Source organism: Molossus molossus, unplaced genomic scaffold, assembly GCF_014108415.1.
Source record: "Molossus molossus isolate mMolMol1 unplaced genomic scaffold, mMolMol1.p scaffold_m16_p_16, whole genome shotgun sequence".
Taxonomy (NCBI): Eukaryota; Metazoa; Chordata; class Mammalia; order Chiroptera; family Molossidae; genus Molossus; species Molossus molossus.
In genome coordinates, this window is record NW_023425351.1 from 13,510,215 (window position 1) to 13,534,912 (window position 24,698).

At 40.8% G+C, this 24,698-nt stretch overlaps 1 protein-coding gene across 1 annotated transcript in view; it reads right to left on the bottom strand.

Moving 5' to 3' along the window:
- Window positions 1-23,779: 23,779 nt before the first annotated feature.
- Window positions 23,780-24,698, bottom strand: part of TMEM68 (transmembrane protein 68) — a 68,220-nt gene continuing 67,301 nt past the window's right edge. The window contains exon 7 of the mRNA XM_036264187.1: window positions 23,780-23,812. Within this exon, the coding sequence (XP_036120080.1) occupies window positions 23,795-23,812 (18 nt within the window). The 3' untranslated portion in view covers window positions 23,780-23,794. The remainder of the gene's footprint in view (window positions 23,813-24,698) is intronic.

The window sequence follows — 24,698 nt, forward strand, 5'->3', positions numbered from 1 at the left end:
AAATGAAGTGTAACAAAACCAGTTTTACCATAGACTGATATAAACAAGAGGTAAGTCCCTATGGTATATTCTAAAAATGAAGAAAAACACCAAACTTCTAAATAAAGACTCAAAACACTTCTAATATTAAATATTGAAAGAAATGTGACTCAGACACACAGTTAAGGAAGATGAATGAAAACAAGTAAGATCATTTTCCAACCTGCTTACTCAAGGTCAAGGACTTGAGTGGCAGGAGTATCTCCCAGCAGCGAAGGACACAAGGTGGGACCCCCTGTGGACAGAATGCCCTTCCATCGCAGGGCCACGCACACCCACCCAAACTCAGACTGAGAAGATTTAGTCATACCCTTTCCACCCCACGTGCACATCTTTGGGATATGAGAGGAAATCAGAGGACCTGGGGAAAACCCCAAGGACACGGAAAGTGCATGCAAATTCCACACAGACAGGGACCCCTGGAGGAATAGGTTTTTTTTTTTTCTCACCAACGTGTTAACATAACAACGTTGAATGAAATGGCATCGTTCAAGGACCAACAGTAGCAGTGTGAGAGGACAGGAGCTGCACTTGCCAGAGTTCAGCACACTGGAGTGAAAAAAGTGGCTTCCTTCCCTGGCTACTCAAATTAGAGTGGCTCCCCCTTTTCAGACTCCCCTCCTTCATCCTCAGAAGTGTCAGAAGGAGTGAAAAATGGTGGCGGAGTGCATGGAAGATACACAGACCATCTCCCAGGACCAAACTGGATTTACAACGAAAATAAGGACAAATCGTCAGGAAGGGGCAACTGAAAGGCAGCTTGAAGGACCACATAACAAGTAACACTGACTCAATCCTGGTAGGCTTGCGAGGACCCGAGAGGAGGCCGGGAGCCCACGTTCCGCAGTGGCCTGGACTGGGACCAGCGGACTCGGCTGGGACCAGGGAACTCGGCTGGAAGCTGCACCCTTGGCTGGGTCCTGTGACCTCGGCTGGGTGCTACACCCTCGGATGGGTCCAGCTGCCTGGGCTGGAAGCTGCTGCTGCCACCTCGGCTGTGTCCGGCAACCGTGGAAGGGTCCTGTGGCCTCGGCTGGGTGCTATGCCCTCAGCTGGGTCCTGTGGCCTTGGCTGGGTGCTACGCCCTCAGCTGGGCCCTGTGGCCTCAGCTGGTGCTGCAGCCTCAGCAGCCCTTGGCTGGGAGCAGCGCCCTCGGGTTAAAAGTCCCAGGCAGCTCCACAACTCAGAGCCAAGACAGAGGCTAAGTTAGCAGCAGCGACTCACCTTGGGCTCTGGCAAAGGGAAGGTGGACAGCACTGGAACTGTGTGGGGACACTTGAGATTAGGAGGGTGCTCAGAGCTTTTGCTGAGTGCAGCCATGCAGGACTATGGTCATCTTACTCCTTCCCAGGGCCCTGGGGAGAGGTGGTGGCCCCTCCCTCTGAGATTCAACTCCACCTGGTGGCCATTGACATGCTAATTGAGGCCCATTACAACCAGCATCTGCCCCACCCTCGGGAAATCCTCTTACACTGAGCACCTGAGGGAGTTTTTCATACAACTCAGAAACCAAGTTTCTTCAGGTGACCTCTACTAATAGCCTCCAGGCAAAAAAGGCTAGAGGATAATTACCATTACCTGGGCTAGCAACTCTAACCAGGAAAGTTAAGACTTGACAGTGGTGTTTAAAGTGGGTCCTCCCTGCCTCATCCAAACCCAGGAGAGGGAGCCACAAACAACAGAACACCAACACCCACAGGAAAAATTTGGCAGACTCCAAAGCCCACTGTGATAGCCAAAATGGTGAAAAACAGAAACAAAAGCCAAATGAAAGAACAAGAGACCTCTACCGAAGATGAGATAAATGAGATGCAGTTAAGCAAGTTAACAGAACTAGAATTCAGAGCCATGATCTTGAGGAAGCTCAACAGAATGTGTAAAAACATAGAGATGCTGAGAATAAGCCAATTGGAAATTGAAAACCACCAAGAGGAGATAAAAAATGACATATCACAAATGAAAAACACATTGGAAGGTCTGAAGAGCAGAGTAGAGGAAGCTGAGGACTGGATCAGTGAATTAGAAAAAAGGGTAGAAAAAATCAACCAATCAGAAAACCAAAAGGAAAAAACTATTAAAAAACAGGAATACAGCTTAAGAGAACTGTGGGACAACTGGAAAGAAACGTAATAATATTTGCATCGTAGGAGTCCCCGAAGAAGAAGAAAATGAGCAAGGGTTAGAGAATATATTCAAAGAAACAGTGACAGGAAACTTTCCTAATTTGGTGAAGGAAGAAGGCATTCAAGTTCAAGAAACAAAGAGACAGCCAAGTAAGAACAACCCAAACAGGCCCACACCAAGACACATAATAATCAAACTGCCAACAATTAAAGACAAAGAGAGAATCCTAAAAGCAGCAAGAGATAAGCAACAGGTTACTTATAAAGGAAACCCCATAAGGCTCTCAGGTGACTTCACAACAGAAACACTACAGGACAGAAGGGAATGGCATGAAGTAATCAAGGTCATGAAAAACAAGGATCTGAATCCAAGACTACTCTACCCAACAAGGCTATCATTCAAAATGGAAGGTCAAATAAAGAGCTTCCCAGACAAAAAAAATAAATAAATAAGGCTAAGGGAATATATTAGCACCAAACCAGCACTTCAAGAAATGTTAAAAGGACTGCTGTAATTAGCAGGAGAAATGGGAAGAAAAATAGAACCACACTAAACAAAAATGGGAATTAATAAGTACACATCAACAATCACCTTAAATGTAAATGTATTGAATGCTCCCATAAAAAGACACAGAGTAGCTGATTGGATACAAAGTATGACTCATCTATATGTTGTTTACAAGAGCCCCACCTCATAACAAAAGACTCACATAGATTGAAAGAGAAGGGATGGAAAAAAATCTTCCATGCAAACGGAAAGGAAAAAAAAGCTGGGGTAGCAATACTCATATCTGATAAAATAGATTTCAAAATGAAGGCCATAACTAGAGACAAAGAAGGCCACTACATAATATTGAAAGGATCTATCCAACAGGAAGATATAACCTTGATAAACATATATGCACCCAATATAGGAGCACCAAAATATATTAAATATCTTCTGAAAGACTTCAAAGGAGAAATCGATAGCAATACAGTCATAGCAGGGGACTTCAACACCCCGCTGACAACACTGGATAGATCCTCTAGACAAAAAATTAGCAAGGAAACAGAGACTCTAAATGAAGCACTAGACCAAATGGATTTAATAGATATCTACAGAGAATAATTCCCCAAAACTACAGAATTCACATTCTTCTCAAGTGCACATGGGACATTCTCAAAGATAGACCACATGTTAGGGCACAAACTAAGTCTCTACAAGTTCAAAAAGACTGAAATCATATCAAACATCTTCTCAGATCACAATGGCATGAAACTAGAAATCAACTGAAAGAAGAACCTACAAAGACAATTGAACACATGGAAGCTAAATAGCATGTTATTAAACAATGAGTGGGTCACCGAGGAGATCAAGGAAGAAATCAACAACTTCATGGAAACCAATGAAAATGAAGACACAACAACACAAAATCTATGGGATGAAGCAAAAGCAGTTCTGAGAGGGAAGTTCATAGCACTACAGGCCTACCTCAAAAAACAAAAAAAATCTCTAATAGATTATCTAACCTTACAACTTAAAGAACTAGAGAACAAACAAACAAACAAAAATCCCCAGAGCAACTAGAAGGAGGGAAATAGTAAAGATCAGAGCAGAAATAAACGACATAGAGACCAAAAAAAAAAAAAACAATTCAAAGGATCAATGAAACAAAGAGCTGGTTTTTCGAAAAGATAAACAAGATTGATGGACCCTTAGCTAGACTCACCAAGAAACAAAGAGAGAGAATCCAAATACACAAAATCAGAAATGAAAGTGGAGAAGTAACAATTGACACCACAGAAATACAAAAGATCCTTAACAACTAGTATGAACAAGTATATGGCAACAAATTCGACAATCTAAGCAAAATGGACAAATTTTTAGAAACACGTAGTTTCCCAAAACTGGACCGGGAAGAGATAGAAAACTTGAACAGACCAATAACAACAGAAGAAATTGAACATATAATCAAGACTCTCCCAGCAAACAAAAGCCCAGGCCCAGATGGCTTCATGGGGAGTTTTACTGAACATTCAAAGAACTAACACCCATTCTCCTCAAACTATTTCAAAAAATTCAAGAAGAAGAAAGACTTCCAAACTTGGTTTATGAAGCCAGCATAATTCTAATTCCAAAACCAGAAAAAGACACTACAAAGACAGAAAACTACAGGCCAATATCCCTGATGAACATATATGACAAAATCCTGAACAAAATACTAGCAAATCAGATCCAGCAATACACCAAAAAAATTATCCACCATGACCAAGTGGGATTCATCCCAGGGATGCAAGGCTGCTGCAACATTCACAAATCAATAAACATGTACACCACAAAAATAAAATGAAGAATAAAAACCACATGATCATATCAACAGGTGCTGAAAAAGCCTTCGACAAAATCCAGCATTCCATTTCTGATAAAAACGCTCAGCAATGTGGGAATAGAGGGATCATATCTAGACATAATAAAGGCCATATATGGAAGACCTACAGCCAACATCATACTTAATGGGCAAAAACTAAAAGCATTTCTCTTAAAAACAGGAACAAGGCAAGGATGCCCACTTTCACCACTCTTATTTAACATAGTACTGGAAGGCTTCGCCACAGCAATCAGACAGGAAGAAAAAATGAAAGGGATCCAAATTGGAAAGAAGAAAGTGAAATTGTCATTATTTGCAGATGACATGATAGTATACGTAGAAAACCCCAAAGACTCCATCAAAAATTTACTAGACTTAATAAATGAATTTGGCAAAGTAGCAGGATACAAAATTAACGTCAAGAAATCGATGGCATTCTTATACACCAATGATGAACTCACAGAAAGAGAAACTAAGAAAACAATCCCATTTACCATTGCGGCAAAAAAATTAAGATACCTAGGAAGAAACTTAAGCAAAAAAATAAAGGACTATTCGCAGAAAACTACAGGTCATTGAAAAAAATAAATAAATAAAGGAAGGAAGATATAAAAAAGTGGAAGCACATACCCTGTTCATGGATTAGAAGAATTAACATCATTAAAATGTCCATATTACCCAAAGCAATCTATAGATTCAATGCAATCCCCATCAAAATACCAACGGCATACTTCACAGAATTAGAACAAGTACTTCAAAAGTTCATATGGAAACAAAAAAGACCTCGAATAGCCACGGCAATCTTGAAAAGGAAGAACTAAGTTGGAGGGATCACATTACCAGATTTCAGGTTATACTACAAAGCCACTGTAATCAAAACAGCCTGGTACTGGCACAAGAACAGGCATACAGACCAGTGGAACAGAATAGAGAACCCAGAAATGAACCCAAGGCAATATGCTCAATTAATATTTGACAAAGGTGGCAAGAGCATACAGTGGAGTAAGGACAGCCTCTTTAATAAATGGTGCTGGCAAAAGGAAGACAAAGAACCCCATTAAAAAATGGGCAGAGGAGCTGAATAGACACCTCTCCAAACAGGACATACAGATGGCCAAAAGACATATGAAGAAATGCTCAACATCACTAATCAGAGAGATGCAAATTAAAACAACAATGAGGTATCACCTCACACCTATCAGAATGGCCGCCATCAACAAATCATCAAACAACAAGTGCTGGCGAGGGTGTGGAGAAAAGGGAACTCTAATACACTGCTGGTGGGAATGCAGACTGGTGCAGCCACTATGGAAAACAATATGGTGCTACCTCAAAAAATTAAAAATTGAACTTCCATTTGACCCAGTGATCCCACTGCTGGGAATATACCCTAAGAAGCCTGAAACACCAATCAGGAAGAATATATGTACCCCCATGTTCATAGCAGCACTATTTACAATAGCTAAGATCTGGAAACAGCTCAAGTGTCCACCAGTAGACGAATGGATAAAAAAGCAGTGGTACATATACACAATGGAGTACTACACAGCTGTAAGAAAGAAAGACCTCTTATCCTTCGAGACTACATGGAGGGACCTGGAAAGTATCTCCTAAGTGAAACAAGCCAAACAGAGAAAGACAAGTTTCATATGATCTCACTTATTTGTGGAATATAATGAACATAGCAGTCTGAGGAATGGGGTAGTCCCAGAGACGTGGAAGTGGGGTACAGACTGACAATCCCCAGAAGAGGGTGTGGTGGGGGAGAGATAAACCACAGAACTTATATGCATGTATGCATGAACAATGGACATGGACAACAAACTGGGGACAGGGCAGGGAGGGAGGGGGAGAGGGGAATCAGTGGGGGGAAAAGGAGAAACATCTGTAACAAAAATTAATTAATAAAAAAATAAATTAAAATAAAATATAAAAAATTTAAAATACAGAGAAATACATATGAGAAGCTTGAGAGATGTGTTTATCTAATGAGGACTAGATAGAGAGTAATTCTGAATGAAAAAGGAGGGTACTAAGAAGGGTATCTCTGATGTGATGTTTAGAACTTTAAGCAAAATATATGCTGGGTCCATTATAATAAAGAGAATTGTCAATATTGTTTTATTTTAAAAAAAAAAGAGGTGTAAGAAGCTAAGAAACAAAGCAATGCTGCTGTTGAAGCAGGATGTAAAGTAACTAGAAAAATTCCTTGACAAATGGAATAAGGGAAACTGAGACAAAATAATTAGACAAGGTTAAACAATTTGAGCAATTTATAGCCAGCTAATAAATTACAAGGTTTTCTCTTCCCTAACCAAGGACACTTAGGAGCAAATGGTTTCCACGTTCTAGACTGTCCCAGGGCAGACTGACCTTGATCCCAGTCCCTCTTCAGTAACGTTCTTTAAAAATAAAACCAACTAGAAAATAACCTTGGCCCCTCTATACACATATTTTGATGACTCCACATATTGAAGGACACACAAGCAGCCAAAGAAAGATAAAAAAAAAAAGCCTCAAGACAAAGGAGCCACAGCACGCTCTCGCTAAAGCACGCCCACACCTTGTAGATTTGCTGTTTTTCTCCTAAACACTAAGGACCTCATGAGATTTCCAACTAGGGGAGCAGTGGGCTGTGGCCGCTTGTCTTACACTTGCCCCCTGCACCTGTCTCCAAGGCCCCATTTTCTCCTTCTCCTATTGCTTCATCTACCTTAAGCCCTTCCTTTAATAAAAGGAACCTTTAATAAACATTCTCTCAAAATCACCTGAACTCATATTGTGAAATCTTTCCTACATGAAGTCAAGAGCCCACACACTACCCGCAGGCTCTAGGCAGGCCACCTTGTGCGCAGACTATGTCCAGTAACACTGTGATCTGATGGGAGAATAAAAAAGTTGTTATGAAATGAATGAGGAGTAAATTGAAACTCATTTTTGGGGGAAAGACATTTTTTAGATTTTCTCAATGCTCTATGAGTTCTTTTAAGAAAAATAAATTTACAAAGAATATTATGGTATTGGGTCGCCAATATACTTCATTCAACCAAACTCCTGTTAGATCTCATCAAGAGCACTCATGGAAGGAACAAAGAAAGATGTGGCAAAAGAATTATGGAATCTGGCCCTGGCCGGTTTGGCTCAGCGGTTGGAGCGTCGGCCTGCGGTCCGGAGAGACCCGGGTTCGGTTTCCGCTAAGGGCACGTACCTCGGTTGCAGTTTGTCCCCAGCCCTGGTTGGTCATGCGGGTGGCAGCCACTCGATGTGTCCCTTCACATCGATGTTTCTCTCTGTCTCTCTTCCTCTCTCTCCCTCCCGCTCTATCTGTACAAAAAATGGAAAAATATCTGCAAAGTATACAAAAAAATCCAGATTTCGGGTTGGTGAAGACAGCAAACTACATATATTCACATTTATTTACCAATAAATTGAACAGTAGGGCACAATATAAAGCGACATTTCTTCTTTCTTCCCTCACCCTTGGGTATAAATATATCATCACTAAGTCAAAATATTGGGATGGCAGAAAAAAGTGAAGACCTAACAAAATTAGGATACGAAGCCATGTAGCCCTGGTGCTTAAAGGAACTCTGGCTGAAGGCTTAGAGAAGACCATCCTGTTCAGCCACTTGCCATTTGCTCGAGGTACCTCTGAGGTGGCCCACGGAGGCAGATGCAGTCAAGAACGGAGCTGCTCAGATCTAGAACTCAGATCTCTTTCTGATGTGTCTGCCATTTCCCCAGAATATCAAAAGATGAAAAATAAGCAGATGTTCTATGGACAAATCTAAATTAAATTTGTCTGGATTTCTTTGTGCTGTCTCTGCCTGAAAGCTAAGCACAAATTCAGGAGGAAGTCATTGGGTTTAAAGGGAAGGTATTTAGAAAGAATTTATTTGAGTTACATTTCCTAGATATATATCTTCATTGTTCAAGTAATGGCCAAAGCTAACGAGGTCAGGGCAAGAATAAGGATTGTTTTCTTCACTTACATATTTTCCCTGCCTAATTATCCCCAACACTTTGAAATGAAAATGAAGAACATTGACTTTTGTTTTTGTTTTTTTTTTTGCTTCACTCTTTCTCCCCACCACACTCCCACCCCATAATTGGCTCTTTTACCTGAGCAGAGATGCCTCTGCAGAGGCTGCGAACAGACGTCAGAGCATCAGTCAGTTTCTAGGTTAGGACACAATGTTGTTCTTTTACAGAACTTTCCTAGCATTTGTCCATACAACTCAGTCCCTTCGCTAGGGAAACACTTCACCACAAGTGTCGTGATTTTTTTCCATGTCAGGGCAGACAAAGGTTTAAAATGAAGTCCTCAGTGGTGTCAAGAGCTCCCTCCTTCATTGCAAGGAGGATCAAGAGGACTGTGCTTCAGGCATGCAGTCCTTCCGCTCCCTCTTCTCACTGACAATTGTTTTGTGTCCCCGGGCCTCCTGCTGAGCAGAAAAGTTTGGCATCAGCTGCAACTCCAGAGCCAGCTCGTTCACATTCCTCACAAACCAAGAGACTCAAGCACCAAATTAAAGACCCACGAATATTAGGTAGAAATTATCATCGCAACAGCACAACCAAGTTGAACCTTTTCCTGGTCTCCTCTTTGCTTGGGGAGGTCACCATCTGCCCCTCCCTGCTGATAGTGAGGAAATGTGTCCTTGTGGTTAGATGCCAAAGATCTGACTCTCTCACAGTGCCACTCAAATTCCAACTCTGCCACTTCCAGTGTGTGACTTTGTGAACACTGCTTGTCCTCAGTGAATCTCAGGTCTCTCAGCTATAAAAGGAAACTGTGAACAGAATGCAGTAGTTTCCATATGAAAATTAAATAAAGTCACACATGTTAAATTGTCATGGTGCCTAGAACAATACTAGTACATTATTACTATTAATTTGTCATCAGCATTATCACTAGCCAGGGAATGGCATTTGCGAGAAAGAGTTGCCACAAAGAAATATAGGGACAGGAATCTGTATCCCATCAGGGTCCCAACAGGAAACAAAGGACACACTCAAAAGGACTGAAGAGCCCTGGCCGGTTTGGCTCAGCAGTTAGAGCCTCGACCTGCGGTCCTGAGAGACCCGGGTTCGGTTCCCGCTAAGGGCACGTACCTTGGTTGCAGTTTGTCCCCAGCCCTGGTCGGTCGTGCGGGTGGCAGCCACTCGATGTGTTCCTTTCACATCGATGTTTCTCTCTCTCTCTCTGTTCCTCTCTCTCCCTCCCACTCTACCTGAACAAAAAAATGGGAAAATGTCCTCGGGTGAGGATAAAAAAAAAAAAAAAGGACTGAAGAGATGCTAATCAAGGACTGGTGAAGACAACAAACTACATATATTCACATTTATTTACCAGTAAATGGAACAGTAGGGCACAATGTAAAGCAACATTTCCTTTCTTACCACGGTGTGGGCAGGGGTGATGGTAGCCAAAGGGGTAGAGCACTCCTGGGCTGGTAGTCAAAACCACCACCATCTGTCTGAAGGGACCAGAAGAGAAACTATCCCTCCTTCAAGAAAGTGCCACCCAGCAGGAGCTGTCGCGTGAGAGACACTCAGCCACTGTCAACTCAAGGCTGGGCATGGGGGGGCAGGGGACTGAACCAGTCTCCTGCTGAAGCAATCCATTGGCCAAAATTCCACCCGAAGTCAGAGGGGTGCCCAGAGCAGAGTGCAGGTAGGGACAAATGGAGGATCTTGCAGAAGGAAGGGATCCTCTTTTACTGAACTATGATGAGAGGAAGCTGAGTAGAGATGAAGTTGAAGAGTTTGTGGGTGATGGGATAGGAAGCTGAGTAAATTCTAGCACAAAGTTTACGAAGTTTATTTTCTTGGTAAAGTTCATAGAGTTGCTGATTGTGAGGCAGAAGCCAGTATAGTGGGTATTTTAAGAAATGAGGGGAAGTTTGGATTCATTTGGACATTATTTCAGAATAGTCACTAAGAATTTATGTAAATGATTATCAGTTAACAATTAGGGTCTTGATAATATTAGAGACTGCAGATTCTAATTTACATGGAGTTTTCAATGTTCAGCAGGTTGTAGACACACACAGAGAATGATTAGCCAGATAGAAAAATGCTTAAATAGAAAGAAGCTGATTGACTGGTAGACAATGGGAAAATGAAGAAGTTTAAGATCTGCATGAAATAAAAATGGGAATTAGGAGAAAATGTGATGGATGATAGAAGATATGATTAGTGTATGAAATTGTGGGATACAAAAGTAAAATATTCCATGTTATGATAAGGACAAGTGTGTCCATTGGAGCAGTTGGCAGAGGCAGGGCTGGAGGTGAAGATCATCAAAGGTAAGGAACTGGTATCAGCTAGGACAGCCTCCTCAAATTGTGCAACTGCTGAGAAGCCGCAGTGAACTCATGGGTAACATGCTCAAGGCCAGCGCAGAGACACGGGACATCTTTCAGACACCGTGGGAACAACCAGCTTAAAATACTTCAATGATATAATATCTTTGCAGTTGTTTATAAAACAGCAAACACCACACAAAAACCAATGAAACAGGACGTGAAAGCAGCAGTGTCCAGTCTGATTCCAAGGTCTGAGATGTTGGTCATCACCTAACAGAAACACACATTCCATTAATAAGTAATTGTGCTATTTAAGAATAAATTAAAATAGTATTTTTTCTTTCAGGTTATGTGTAGTATTTTTTTTTTTCAAATGACTAAGTTGTGTTGGTATAAATACACATTAAGTTGTTTAGACCGAACTATTTGATGAATGAAATCAGTAGATATTTCTTTTCGCCTAGGTGCACCATAAAACATTTGTTGAGACAAAAATGGTGCCATTGGATGTGGCAATGATTTCTTGGATATAATACCAAAAGCACAGGCAACAAATGAAAAGTAAATTAAACATGAACTTCAAAATATAAAACCCTCGTGCATTAAAGGACACTATTAAGAGAGTAAAAAGGCAAAAATAGGAAGAGAGAAAATACATGCAGGCTATATATCTGATAAAGGATTATTAATATCTAGATATATAAAGAACTCCTAAAACTCAACAACAAAATAAACAACTCAATTCAAAAATGGGCAAAAGACTTGCTAGACATTTTTCCAAAGAAGATATGCAAATGACAAATAAGCACATGAAAAAATGTTTGTGGTTAGTCTTTAGGGAAATGCAAATCAAAACCACAATGAGATAGTACTTTATACCCATTGGGATGGCTATTATGAAAAAAAAATGGAAATGATTAATAGCAAAGATATGGAGAAATTGGAACCCTCTGTACACTGCTGATGGGAAAATAAAATGGTACAGACACTTTAGAAAAAATTATGGTTCTCCTCCAAAATTAAACCTAGAATTATCACATAAAATCTAGCAATTTGAGTTCTAGATATATACCCAAAAGAAGTGAAAGCAGGGACTCCAATAGACATTCGTACATCAGTGTTCACAGCAGCATTATTCACAATAACAGAAAGATGGAAACAACTCAAGTGTCCATAGACAACTGAATGGATAAACAAAATGTGTTCTATACTCACAATAGAATATCACACAGCCTTTAAAAGGAATCAAATTCTGGCACATGATGTGGCATAAAACTTGAAGACATTACGTTAAGTGAAATAAGCCAGACACAAAAAGATAGATATTGCATGATTTAACTTACATGCAGCACCTGTAATAGTCAATGTCACAAAAAGATAGAACAGTGGTTACTATGGGCTGAGAGGAGGAGGAATGGGTAGTTACTGTTTGATGGGTACAGAGTTTCAGTTTGGGATGATGAAAGAGTTCTGGAGATGGATGGTCATAGATACACAATAAGGTGAACGTGCTCAATGCCAGTGACTGTACACTCAAGAAAGGTTAAAATGGTACATTTTATATAATGTATATTTCACCACTTTTTTAAAAAAAGCTCTTTAAAAATCTTAGAATACGTCATTTAAAATCATAGGGTACACCATTTAAAATAATAGGATACATCATTTGGCAACCATCACAATATGTGATTTAGGTATAAATGGCTATTGATACTAGTGGGTAGCATTTAATGAAGAATGGGAGCATCAAAGTCCTCCCTAGAAGATACTAATTAATGGTGGAAGGAAAACAGTGACTTTAGAGTGGACAAACCAGGCAGACCACCTCAACCAAGTGACCGAGTGGGCCTCACCAGCATAGGAGAAAAGGACCTCTGTGGCTCCCGCTAGCTGCACCGAGAAAAACTAAACAGCACTTCACGTTAGCAGCATCCCTGCCAAAAATGCATTTCCAAAATTCATCATGAGGAAATATCAGGATAAAACAAATCACATTTTGGAAAGAAAAAGAAAATCCCAATTCATCAAGCTCTCAACACGGAAGATCCCGTTAACCGTGAGGTAGGACAGCTTCAGGTTTATCTGTTTCCATTTCCCCATTGTCCTGTTTCTGTACATTTCCCTTCTGCCACTCTTAGCCTGTCGGGTGAGCTTTCCTGTGGTTGCAAGGCTGGCCGTGGTTCCTGTGTTATGTTCCAGACACCATGGGCAAGGGAGACAAGGGGCTATTTCTTCCGATATTTATCACTTTTAAGCAGTGAGGAAAGGTGTTTTAACTAAAAGGCCTCAATAGAGTTAACCTCCAGGGTTTGGGGCCCAAACTGGGTCACATACCAACTCCTAAACAAATCTCTGGCAAGGAGAAGAGAATGCCCTAGGCCATTCAGCACCTCTCTGGGTGCCCAGTGTTCACCTAAACTAAAGTGTGGCTCTTCAGCAAAAAAGAAATGGGAATGGCTCTTTCAAGGTAATTAGTGGACCTCCAAGGTCAAGGCCAGATGCAACTTGAAGGTTAGATGATTTATTCAAAGGACATGGTAGGAGACCTAGGATCACAATGGGGAAAGGTGTGAGGGACGAGATTATAAATTGCATGTGGAGGTCAGTAGATAGGATTAGCGAAGACACATGAATGATGCCATAAGCACAAGATAGGAACCTAAAAAGAAGCTTTTGTTTGTGTTTGGGTCAAATGGGCACAGAATAGCCTTGAAGTAGTAACACGCATGGCAATGTGAAGTGCATAAAAAATCTTTTAACACATCTTTTCCATAAAAACTAACAACATCTTCAATGTTAGTGAGTAGGAAAAGGAAATTAGAGAATACATGCTCAAATAATGTGGATTAGGTAAAATAACATTTCCAGGAGAAAATGGATGGAATGTATCTTTTATGTAGTATTACCTTTTTTAAAACACTCTCTGGGATTCACACGTCCCTGTTTAGCCTATTACAGTGCTTTGTCACCTTGAGGCTCAAGAAACTTAATCAATACCATGCTTGCCTAAATTTAAGGCCAATTATTCTTTTCAGTCTTCAACACACTTGAAAAACAATTGTTCACCTCCAAATGGTATTCCACACAGATTTCACAAAATCTATTTAATTGTATCCTGGAACACTTAAAAGATACTTCTTTATAGCATTTCATAGTGGCAGTATCAATCAATAAAAATGAACAATTCCTAGATTCGATTTGCAGAATGCTCAATACAATAAATTTTAGGGAGAAATCTCTGTGTTATGTCTTATAGTCAAGGCTCAGTGTAGTCCTGAGCATTAATTTTTAGGGGAATCTTGAAACTGATGCCTATTTTCTAGTTAGTGGAACGTGTTGCTTGGGATTTCAATACTTTGGCACATTTTAAGCACAAGCCTTTTTGGGCTCCCTAGTTGCTGGTGCCCTCTTCCAGCCAGTTAACAATCACTTCTATTATTCTTCATTGTGTTAATATTACTAAACCCCCTCTTTCTTCCTGATCTGATCCCTGTATCAAAAGTATAGCTTATATACCATTGCTGCCCGGATTTACACATTTGTAGCATCAAAACTACATGCTTGGGAAGATAGGTTTTGTTTTGAATCTTTGTTAGGAGAGAGACAAACTCCCCCACCTCTTCTCTGGATTTCTAGAACGGGATGGATATAAAAATGACCCTTACACCAGTCATATTTAGTAGTTGTGGGGAGACTAAATCCACTGGCAGTTGTTGGCTTAAAAATCTATGACTTTCTTTTATAGCCCAGATACTCTAGAAAGCAGAACCTGAGGCAAGGATTAAGATGCTAATATTTTATTTGGAAAATGCAAGCCCATGGCAGTGAAGGTGAAGTAACAGGAGAAGCGAGGCCAGCGAGTGTGACGCAGTGTAATGGAATGTATTAGCGTTACTATTTGAGCTACTGTTTTCCACTCAGTGATAATGAAAAAAACAGCAGGTTGCTCAGCAGTGTGTTCACTCATCACACATGATTTTCCAGAGGCTTGCAAAGAACTGCATCTCAGAGCAGAGCAAGAGGAGGGAAATGCTCGTGCCCGGCTTCCACTGATCTCTCCGCTCCCCTTTGCCAGGATTTACCTCAAGGGGAGCTAACCCCTCACATGCCCAGGTAGCGTCATCCAGCCCATTAGTGGATACTCAGAAATACACATACAACACTCTTCTGTGTATAGTTTTAACAAAATCCAAAATTGGGAGAGCAACATGGTACATGCAGCATGCCAACCAAGGAAGGGAGAGAGAGGAGGCTTTTCAGGGAGCCTCAGGAAGAGAGCAACATTTCTATCCTATAACTTCTTTCCTATGACATATCCTTCCATCCTATGAAATTATAGACCCAGCTGCCAACTTCATATATTTAAACTATCTTTACCGTTCTTTTAAGAAGAAGATATAGTTGTTGTTTTTTTTCTTTTTTAAGGAAAAAAGATTTTATTAAGAAAAAAATAGAGTTGTGTTTGTTTTTTGTTTGTTTGGTGTTTTTTTTTTTAGAGAAAACATGGTTTTCCAAGTGATAGGTATTACCTAACCAATCTGCGCTGTGTAAGAATTTCGGGTCAAGAATGTTTCCTGCTAGGCAGGTGTGGCTCGGTGGATTGAGCATCGTCCCTTGAACTGAGAGGTCCAGGTTTGATTCCCGGTCAGGGCACATGCCCAGGTTGTGGGCTCAATCCCCAGTAGGGGGCGTGCAGGAGACAGCCGATCAATATTTCACTTTCACATAGATGTTTCTCTCTCTCTAAAAAATCAATAGAAACATATTTTTTTTAAATGTATATATATATACATATATATATATAATTTTTCTATCAAGATAACAGAGTAGGTAGATGCTCTGTTCACATCTTCCCACAAACACATCAAAATTACAGCTAAAGTACAGAACAACCACCATTCAGAACTGCCTGAAGTCTAGCTGAACAGAAGCCCTACAACTAAAGGTATACAGAAGAAGCCACATCAAGGCTGGTAGAAGGCGCAGGGACCCTGGTCCCACACCCATGTGTGGTGGTTAAGAATCAGGAGGGATATTTCAGTTGTCAAGGTTCCCCCGAAGGAGCCAGGGGTCCCAGCGCAACATCGATTCCCAGCCCAGGGTTCAGTGCCTGGAAAAGAAGCCCCCCATAATTTCTGGTTGTGAAAAGCAGTGAGGGTATTAAGAATGAGGGTGATGGAGGCTTCTAGAGTCCCAGGCAGTTCCTCTTAAAAAGGCCCAAACACTGATTTACTGAGACTCATGCCCTCTGAGCTCCAGCACTGGGGCAGCAGCTCAAAAGGCACTAGAGACATATGGGGAGTAACTGAATCGTCTGGCTCAGGGAGAGGGCTGGAGGGGCAGCTTACTCCCAGACAGAAGCCATCGTTTCTTTATTGCGTCATCCCCTACCCAATCTGCAGGCTCAGGCAGGTGTCGTATCTGAGTCTCCATCAACCTGGCTAACAGTGTTAGCCCTACCCTTGTGATTCCTTGAGACCCCTGTCCCACCCAACTTGTTGTTCCTCTGAAGCCACTTCCAATGGCTTTCCCATACAAACTGCCTGTCTTGGCTCATGCTTCAGACTTTCCTAAAATCTCTCAAAGGTTTACAAATCCTAACCAAGTAGCATATGGCCACGGTGTACCCTGTACCTCTTTTTTATTTTTTTTTCATTATTGATTTCAGAGAGAGAAGAAGGGAAAGGGAGAGAGAAATAGAAAGATCAATGACAGAGAACATTGACTGGCCACTTTCTGCATGGTCCCCACTGGAGATTGGGCCCACAACCTGGGCATGTGCCCTGACTAGGAATTGAACCGGTGACCTCTTGGTGCATGGGTTGATGCTCAAATGGTGAGTCACACTGGCCAGGCATGCCCTTAACCTCTTGAAAAGCAGCCCAAACCCCAGCACTAGTGGCAGTTGACCTCAGTCTGCAACTTAACCTCTCCTAGGCATCTCAAGCCCATCTGCAGATAACTTTGTAATTATTTTTTTTTATTCTCACCCAAGGACATTTTTCCATTTTTTGTACAGATACAGTAGGAGGGAGAAAGAGGGAGAGAGAGAGAGAGAAACATCGATGTGAAGGGGACACATCAAGTGGCTGCCACCCATGCAACCCAAGCAGGGCCAGGGACAAACTGCAACCAAGGTATGTGCCCTTAGCGGGAACCGAACCCGGGTCTCTCTGGACCGCAGGTCAACTCTCTAACTGCTGAGCCAAACCAGCCGGGGCTAACTTTGTAATTTATACCAAATAGCCCCAGGTTAGGCACAGGCAGCAGCTGATCTTTGCCTGCACAAGAGGTCCCAGAAACAACACACTCAGTGGGCAGCTTCAGACCACACCAGAGTGCCACCCAACCACCTTCACCAAGGGCACACACAAAGGGCAGACTAGGCAAAAACTAGAGACCCACTAAAGCAAATCCTGCTTTGTGAAGTCAGTCCCTGAACAACAGCTCTTCCACTGTAGTCACAGCCAGTCCTCACAGTCAATTAGCCTGAGGGTCAATCCCTCCCATTGACATGCAAACAGCAATCAAAGCTCAACTACAATAGGAGGGCACATACAACACACACAAGTGACAAACTTGAAGCAAGCAACTCAGGTGACCAGGGAGACAGCACAACTGGGTCCCACAGGACACCTACTATACAAAGTCACTCTACCAAAACCAGGAGACATAGCAGCTCTACCTAATACAGAGAAACAAACACAGGGAAGCAGATAATAAGGAGACAAAGAAGCATGTCCCAAATGAAAGAACAAAACAGAACAGAAAAAGAACTAAACAAATGAAGACAAGCAATCTACTAGATGTAATCAAAACACGGTTATATGGATGCTTAATGATCTCATAAGTAGAGACAGAAAACATAAAAAGAACTAGTCAGAAATGAAGAATATAGTAATTAAAATGAAGAATATATTAGAGGGAATCAACAGTAGATTAGATAAAGCAGAGGATCAAATCTGTGATTTGGAAGACAAGATAGCAGAAAACACCCAATCAAAACAGCAAAAAGGCCCTGGCTGGTTTTGTTCAGTGGCTAGAGCATCAGTCTGAGGACCAGAGAGTCCCAGGTTCGGTTCCCGCTAAGGGCACATAACTTGGTTGCAGTTTGTCCCTGGCCCTGGTTGGTCATGCCGGTGGCAGCCACTCTATGTGTCCCATTCACGTCGATGTTTTTTTCTCTCTCTCTCTCCCTCTCTCTCTCTATCTCCCTCCCACTCTATCTGAACAGAAAATGAAAAAATGTCCTCGGGTGAGGATTAAAAAAAAAAAAAATTGCTTTAAATGTAACTGGATTAAATGCTTCCATTAAAAGACATTTGGTCAGCCCAGCCAATATGGCTCAGTGTTGAGCATTGACCCATGCACCAAGAGGTCACCAGGACAATCCCCAGTCAGGGCACATGCCCATGTAATTTATACCAAATAGCCCCAGGTTAGGCACAGGCAGCAGCTGATCTTTGCCTGCACAAGAGGTCCCAGAAACAACACACTCAGTGGGCAGCTTCAGACCACACCAGAGTGCCACCCAACCACCTTTACCAAGGGCACACACAAAGGGCAGACTAGGCAAAAACTAGAGACCCCAGGTTGTGGGCCCCATCCCCAGTGGGGTACATGCAGGAGGTAGCCATCGATGTTTCTATCCCTCTCTCCCTCTCCCTTCCTCTCTCTCTAAAGTCAATAAAGAATAAAAAGATGTTTAAAAACCAAAAAATAAAAGACATGTAGTGGCTGAATGGATGAGAAAACAAGACCCTTACATATGCTGTCTACGAGAGACTCACTTCAGATCATAAGAAACACACAGACCAAAAGTAAAAGTATGGAAATGGAAATTTCATGAAAATGAAAACAACAAAAAACCTGGTGTACCAATACTTATATCAAGCATAAGAGATTTTAAAACAAAGTATAACAAGAGACAAAGAAGGACCCTACAATTCTATTTCTGAGTATTTATGCAAAAACAAACCCCAAAGCACTAATTCAAAAAGTCACATGTGCGCTGGCCAGTGTGGCTCAGTTGGTTGAATGTTGTCACATGCGTTGAGAGGGCACCAGTTCAATTTCCAGTCAGGGCACATGCCTGGGTTGTGGGTTTGACCCCCAATAGGGGGTATGCAGGAGGCAGCAGATTGATGTTTCTCTTTCTCATTGATTTTTTTTTTCTCTCTCTCCCTGTCCCTTCCTCTCTTTCTAGAAAATCAACAAAAACATATTTTTCATGAAGTCATATGCATCCATATGTTCAGTGCAACATTGTTTACAACAGCCAAGATAGGAAAGTAACATAAGTGTCCATTAATAGATGAATGAATAAAGAAAATGTGATATATGTATTAATATTATTCAGGCATAAAAAAGATTAAAATCTGGCCATCTGTAACAACATAGATGGATCTAGAGAGTATTATGTTAAGTGAATTAAGTCAGAAAGAGAAAGACAAATACTGTATGATCTTATTTATATGTGGAATCTAAAAAACAAAATAAACAAATGAACATAACAGAAACAAATTCATAAATACAAAGAACATTTTGATGATTGCCAGATGAAAGAAGTGTCAAAGGATGAGGGAAAAAGGGGAAGAAATTAAGAAGTACAATTTCATAGTAACAAAATAGTCATGGGGATGTATACTATAGCATAGAGAATATAGTCAATAATTTGTTAAAACTATGATTGCTGTCAGATGGGTACTAGATCTATTGGGGTGATTACTTTGTAAATTTTATAAATGTCTAATCCCTATGTTGTATATCTGAAATTAATATAATATTGTGTGTCAACTATAATTGAAAAATAAAAAAATATTTTTTATTAATTAATTTTTGTTACATGTTTCTCCCCCCCCCCCACTGATTCCCTCCTCCCCCTCCCTTCCTGCCCTGTCCCCAGCTTTGTGGTCCATGTCCATTGTTCATGCATGCATGCATATAAGTTCTGTGGTTTATCTCTCCCCCACCACACCCTCTTCTGGGGATTGTCAGTCTGTACCCCACTTCCACGTCTCTGGACTACCCCATTCCTCAGACTGCTATGTTCATTATATTCCACAAATAAGTGAGATCATACGATACTTGTCTTTCTCTGTTTGGCTTGTTTCACTTAGGATGATACTTTCCAGGTCCCTCCATGTAGTCTCAAAGGATAAGAGATCTTTCTTTCTTACAGCTGCGTAGTATTCCATTGTGTATATGTACCACTGCTTTTTTATCCATTCGTCTACTGATGGACACTTGGGCTGTTTCCAGATCTTAGCTATTGTAAATAGTGCTGCTACAAACATGGGGGGTACATACATTCTTTCTGATTGGTGTTTCAGGCTTCTTAGGATATATTCCTAGGAGTGGGATCACTGGGTCAAATGGAAGTTCAAAAAGATAATGCCATAAGGTCAAGTTTATGTTTTCTCCTCAGTTCCAAACCAAGCAGTGATAGAGGCCAAAAATACTAAGAAGATAGAAGACAAATTCATTCTCTATGGGACTAGACATAAAAGAGAACACTCAATCATCCCTATTGGAAAAAAAAAAAGATAACCAAAGAAACTCTAGTACATGTAGCAAACATTTGTGATTTAGGGATTGTTTTGGCTACCCAACAACTAAACACAGTTCCTATTTTGGAGAAAACTGAAGTCCTAGAAATAGGATGCTCCCACTAGAGCAGCTAATGTAAAGTAACAGTTGTTATTTCTTCCCAATTCCCTCAAAGCTGAAGCATGGCCACAGGTCTTGATGTAGCCAAGTGATATTTCCTCCAGGACTTTGAATCTGGAGAGATAATGTACAGGGGATGAGGCAGAGAGTATTCCTGACATGGGTGGTAGAGTCAAGAATCCTGGGTCACAGAGAAGGAGCACAGGGACAACAGCATCCATAAGTAGGATTCCTTGGTTATTGTGTGTGCATTTTCAAATCCCAGGAATCTCGACTTTCCATCGACCATAAAAGCTGTCCAATATCCTTCCAAAAAAGGTGCTTAAATTAACCAGGATTAGTTTTTGTTTGCAAAACAAAGAATACTGACTTGAGAAAAAGAAAATGAACCTAATGGAGGAAGTAAGAGCATTCACGAAACAGTCATAAAGGAAATGTGGAGTGACAGCTGACTTCCCCATACATCCTCAACTCTGTCAATAAGCATCGAGGGGAGCTATGTGCAGTCAGACTAAGTGTGTTTCTTTGCCTTCAGGTTGGAATATGATCAGGCAGAGAAGACAAAGGAGAGGACAATGTGAAGATCAAGGTAGAGATTAGAGCATTGTGGCCACAAGCCAAGGAAGCTGGCAGCTAGAAGAGGCAAGGAATGGAACTGTCCCTCGTGTGGCCTTGGTGACACCTTGAGTTTGAACTTCTAGTCTACAGAACTGTAAGAGAAGAAACAGCTGTTGTTTTAAGCCACCAAGTGTGTGGTGATTTGTTATAGCAGCCATAGGAAACTCACAGCCCCAGAAATCCCTAGGTATTCACCCAAGTAAAAGGAAAACCTATGTTAACCTCAAGTTTTAGAAAAATATTTCTAGATTTATTCGTAATAGCCAGAAACTGGAAAACTCCCAAAATGTCCCTCCACTGGGAAATGGTTACACACACTGTAGTATATCCATACAATGGAATAATGATCAACAAGAAAAAGGAATGAATTATTAATACATGTAATGACATGGATGAATTCCAAATATATGTAAGTGAAAAAGCCAGACCCAAATGTTAGATAGGGTACGATTTCATTGCAATGACATTTTTGGAAAAGGCAAATCTTTAGGAATGGAAAGCAGAATAGTAGTTGCGAGGGGATGGAAGAGAAGCTTTGACTACAAAAGTGGTGCATGGAGAAATTTTGGGGGGTAGATGAGACTATTGTTCTATATCTTGACCCTGATGGTAAATACATAGTAATGCATTCAAAGGCCATAAAACTGTACATCAAAAAGAGTGAATTGTACTGTATGTGAATTTAAAATAAATAAAAAGTATTCTGATAAATCATCATTCTGGAACTGGGCACCAGGTAATCAGGAATATCATTCAAACATTCATTAGAGTGGACCTGGTTTAACTTCAGAAAGCTCACTGAGGATAAGAACACACTCTTTCCATTTCCATTTTCATTTAACATCATCAATCAAAAATATTTATTGAAGGATAATCTTTACATGAGATATGCTAGTAGTGGATAAAAATTGCTTAAAAGAAACAGTTCTTCCTGGCCAGTGTAGTTCAGTGGATTGTGAGTCGTCCCATGGACTGAGAGGTCCTGGTTCGATTCCCAGTCGGGGCACATGCCCAGGTTTTGGGCTTGATCCCCAATGGGGAGCGTGCAGGAGGCAACCCATTTATGTCTCTCTCTCACCTGGATGTTTCTATCTCTCTCTCCTTTCCTCTCTCTGTAAAAAAAAAAAAAAAAAAAAATCAATAAAAACATATTTTAAAAGAAAAAAAATAGTTCTTGGTGTTCAGCACAAAGACCTAAAGAAAATTAAGATGAGGTGGAACACAAACGGGTCATTTTGACAAGCTAAAGGAAACGCAGCATCAGAATTTGCTCCTGATTTAATTTTCACTTCCCCTGTGCATGTAACAACTATTCTTTCTTTTTTTTTAACAAAAGGATGCCCTTTGCAGTACTAAAAAAACAAAGAGCTCAAAAGTAACAGAATAAATAATGAAAGAAAAGAGATTTTATAAAGCAGGAAGATTCAAGTAAAGAGGAAAAAACCCCAAATTCCTCCCAAAATGGATAGGAGTCTGCACAAATATGAAAACTTCTGCTGAGGATCTCATTTGACCAAGAAAAAACAAACAAAATGTGGTTTGTAAATCCTGACTTGCCTTGAAATTAGTGTTTCACATTTAGTAGAGAATAGAAAACAGAGCGTTATTGTTCTAACTCACTTGTGAACGATAAAAGCTGGTTGGAAAGAACAGCAATGGTATCATGAAAGCTAAGCAAAGGAATTCTGAATGTAGACACTCTTGAATTTGGATAAAAATAGGCACATTTCTGTATCTGGAGTTTCAAACAAAGGACAATGTCTTGAGAGGAGTGAGGGATCCGAAATATAAGTCCTTACAGTATCAACACGAAGCATAAGGACACCCAGCTCTGAGCCTTCAGCAGCTGGGGAAAAGCACCCCTGTCCTAAAGGGGGATGGGTCATGCTCACTACACTTGCCTGCTGCTGGGTCTCCACAACACCAGGGAAGATCACCCACAGCCCACCTAGACCACAGCACAGTGGAAATGGGTGACAACAGTGGTAGTTGTGGAAAATTCAAGGACTTTTGCAGGGAGATCAGCTCTTTGCTAGCAAGTTATAACTTCTTTACATTTCCAGTTTCCTCTGTATTTATAGAATACTTATGGTGAGAATTAAAAGTCATAAAACATAAAGCACCTAGCACTAAGTCCAGCACATTGTAGGCACTTAATAAGTGTTCCTTTTTAACCCTCTTGGACTTTCGGAAGGGTTGAGACTGCAAGAGAGAATCTGGCGATGTGGACGATGGAGAAGCAGGATACGGGCTTGAAGTCAGGTAGGGTGAGAATTACTCTCCGAGAGAAGTCCTAACGGCAGGACGAAGGTTCTCTAACAACTTGGATTAAGTTCAAAGGGAAATTGGTATATCAAACCTCCGGATGAGTCAAAACAAATACATATCTCAACAGAGTGGTTAATTAAACAAACAAAAATATTTAAAAGAAAGAAAGATTGTTATATTGGATGATATAATCAAAGAGATTACTATAATGTGGAATGATGGGGTGAAATAAAAAATATAAAATTTAACTGGGATATATGTGAAATTTTTACTACAGGTCCAACAGTGAAATTGCATATACACACCAGGAAAATCAGTAATAATATCAGATATTTACCGAGTTCCAAGTGCCTGCTCATGAGCCAGGCCAGCACCTAGATGTCGTAAAGTGCTAAACCGGCTACAGGGATGACGTCCATCAGTCCTCTCCACAGACCTGTGAGATGAGAGTTTGTCTTAGACTTGCTGTCTGTAGAGCTGAATTTTGGTTTGGGGGATAAGGAATCCTGCCAAGGTCACATAACTTGGGCTCAGTAGACCCCGGAAAGTAGCTGAGAACCTTGAAATTCAGAATGATTACCACACCATGTTACCGTCCAATGTCAGCAAGGAGGGAAACTGTCATATTATATTATATGCTATATTAAATTATATGTTATATCGTTTGATCCCCACATTAGTCAGAATATATATGTAAGTTGTAAGTAATAAAAATTTCAACTTAAAAAAGGTTTGAAAAGAGAGAAAGTAATTGAGTGAAAGTAAATTCACTATGAACCACACGTATCAGATGGTAATGCAGCCTTGAGCTCATTATAAAAGTGCCGAGGCCAAAAGAAGGAATAGTTTCGTTATATACAAATACCAGTTTGGTCATATTGGAACTATGGCAGCAACTCCAGATGTCACATTTCAAGAGGAGTGTTAAACAGAGATCACAGAGGATGTGGAAGGATAGCATAGTCATAAGAGTGAGGATTCACAGGTTAAATCCTAATTCTTCTAACTTCCCCCCCTCAGAACTTCAGCAAGTTCTATAAACTCTAAGCTTCAGTTTCTCATCTGTAAAATGGGGCTCTTGATAATACTTACCTTGCGTAGTTGCTGGAAAAATTAAGACCAAATTCTGAAAATTCCCAGAAGCACAAGGTTTACTTGGTTAGTATAGTCTCTAGAATCTAGTTTCTGCCTAATTCATTCAGTTCAAGAACTGCCTAGAAGGCCCCTGTGAGCTTGCTCGGCACTGTTCGTAATCCACCTGGACATACATCCCGTTCCCTTCCACTGATTTCCACAGAACAACAAACAGCCCCCTCATCCTC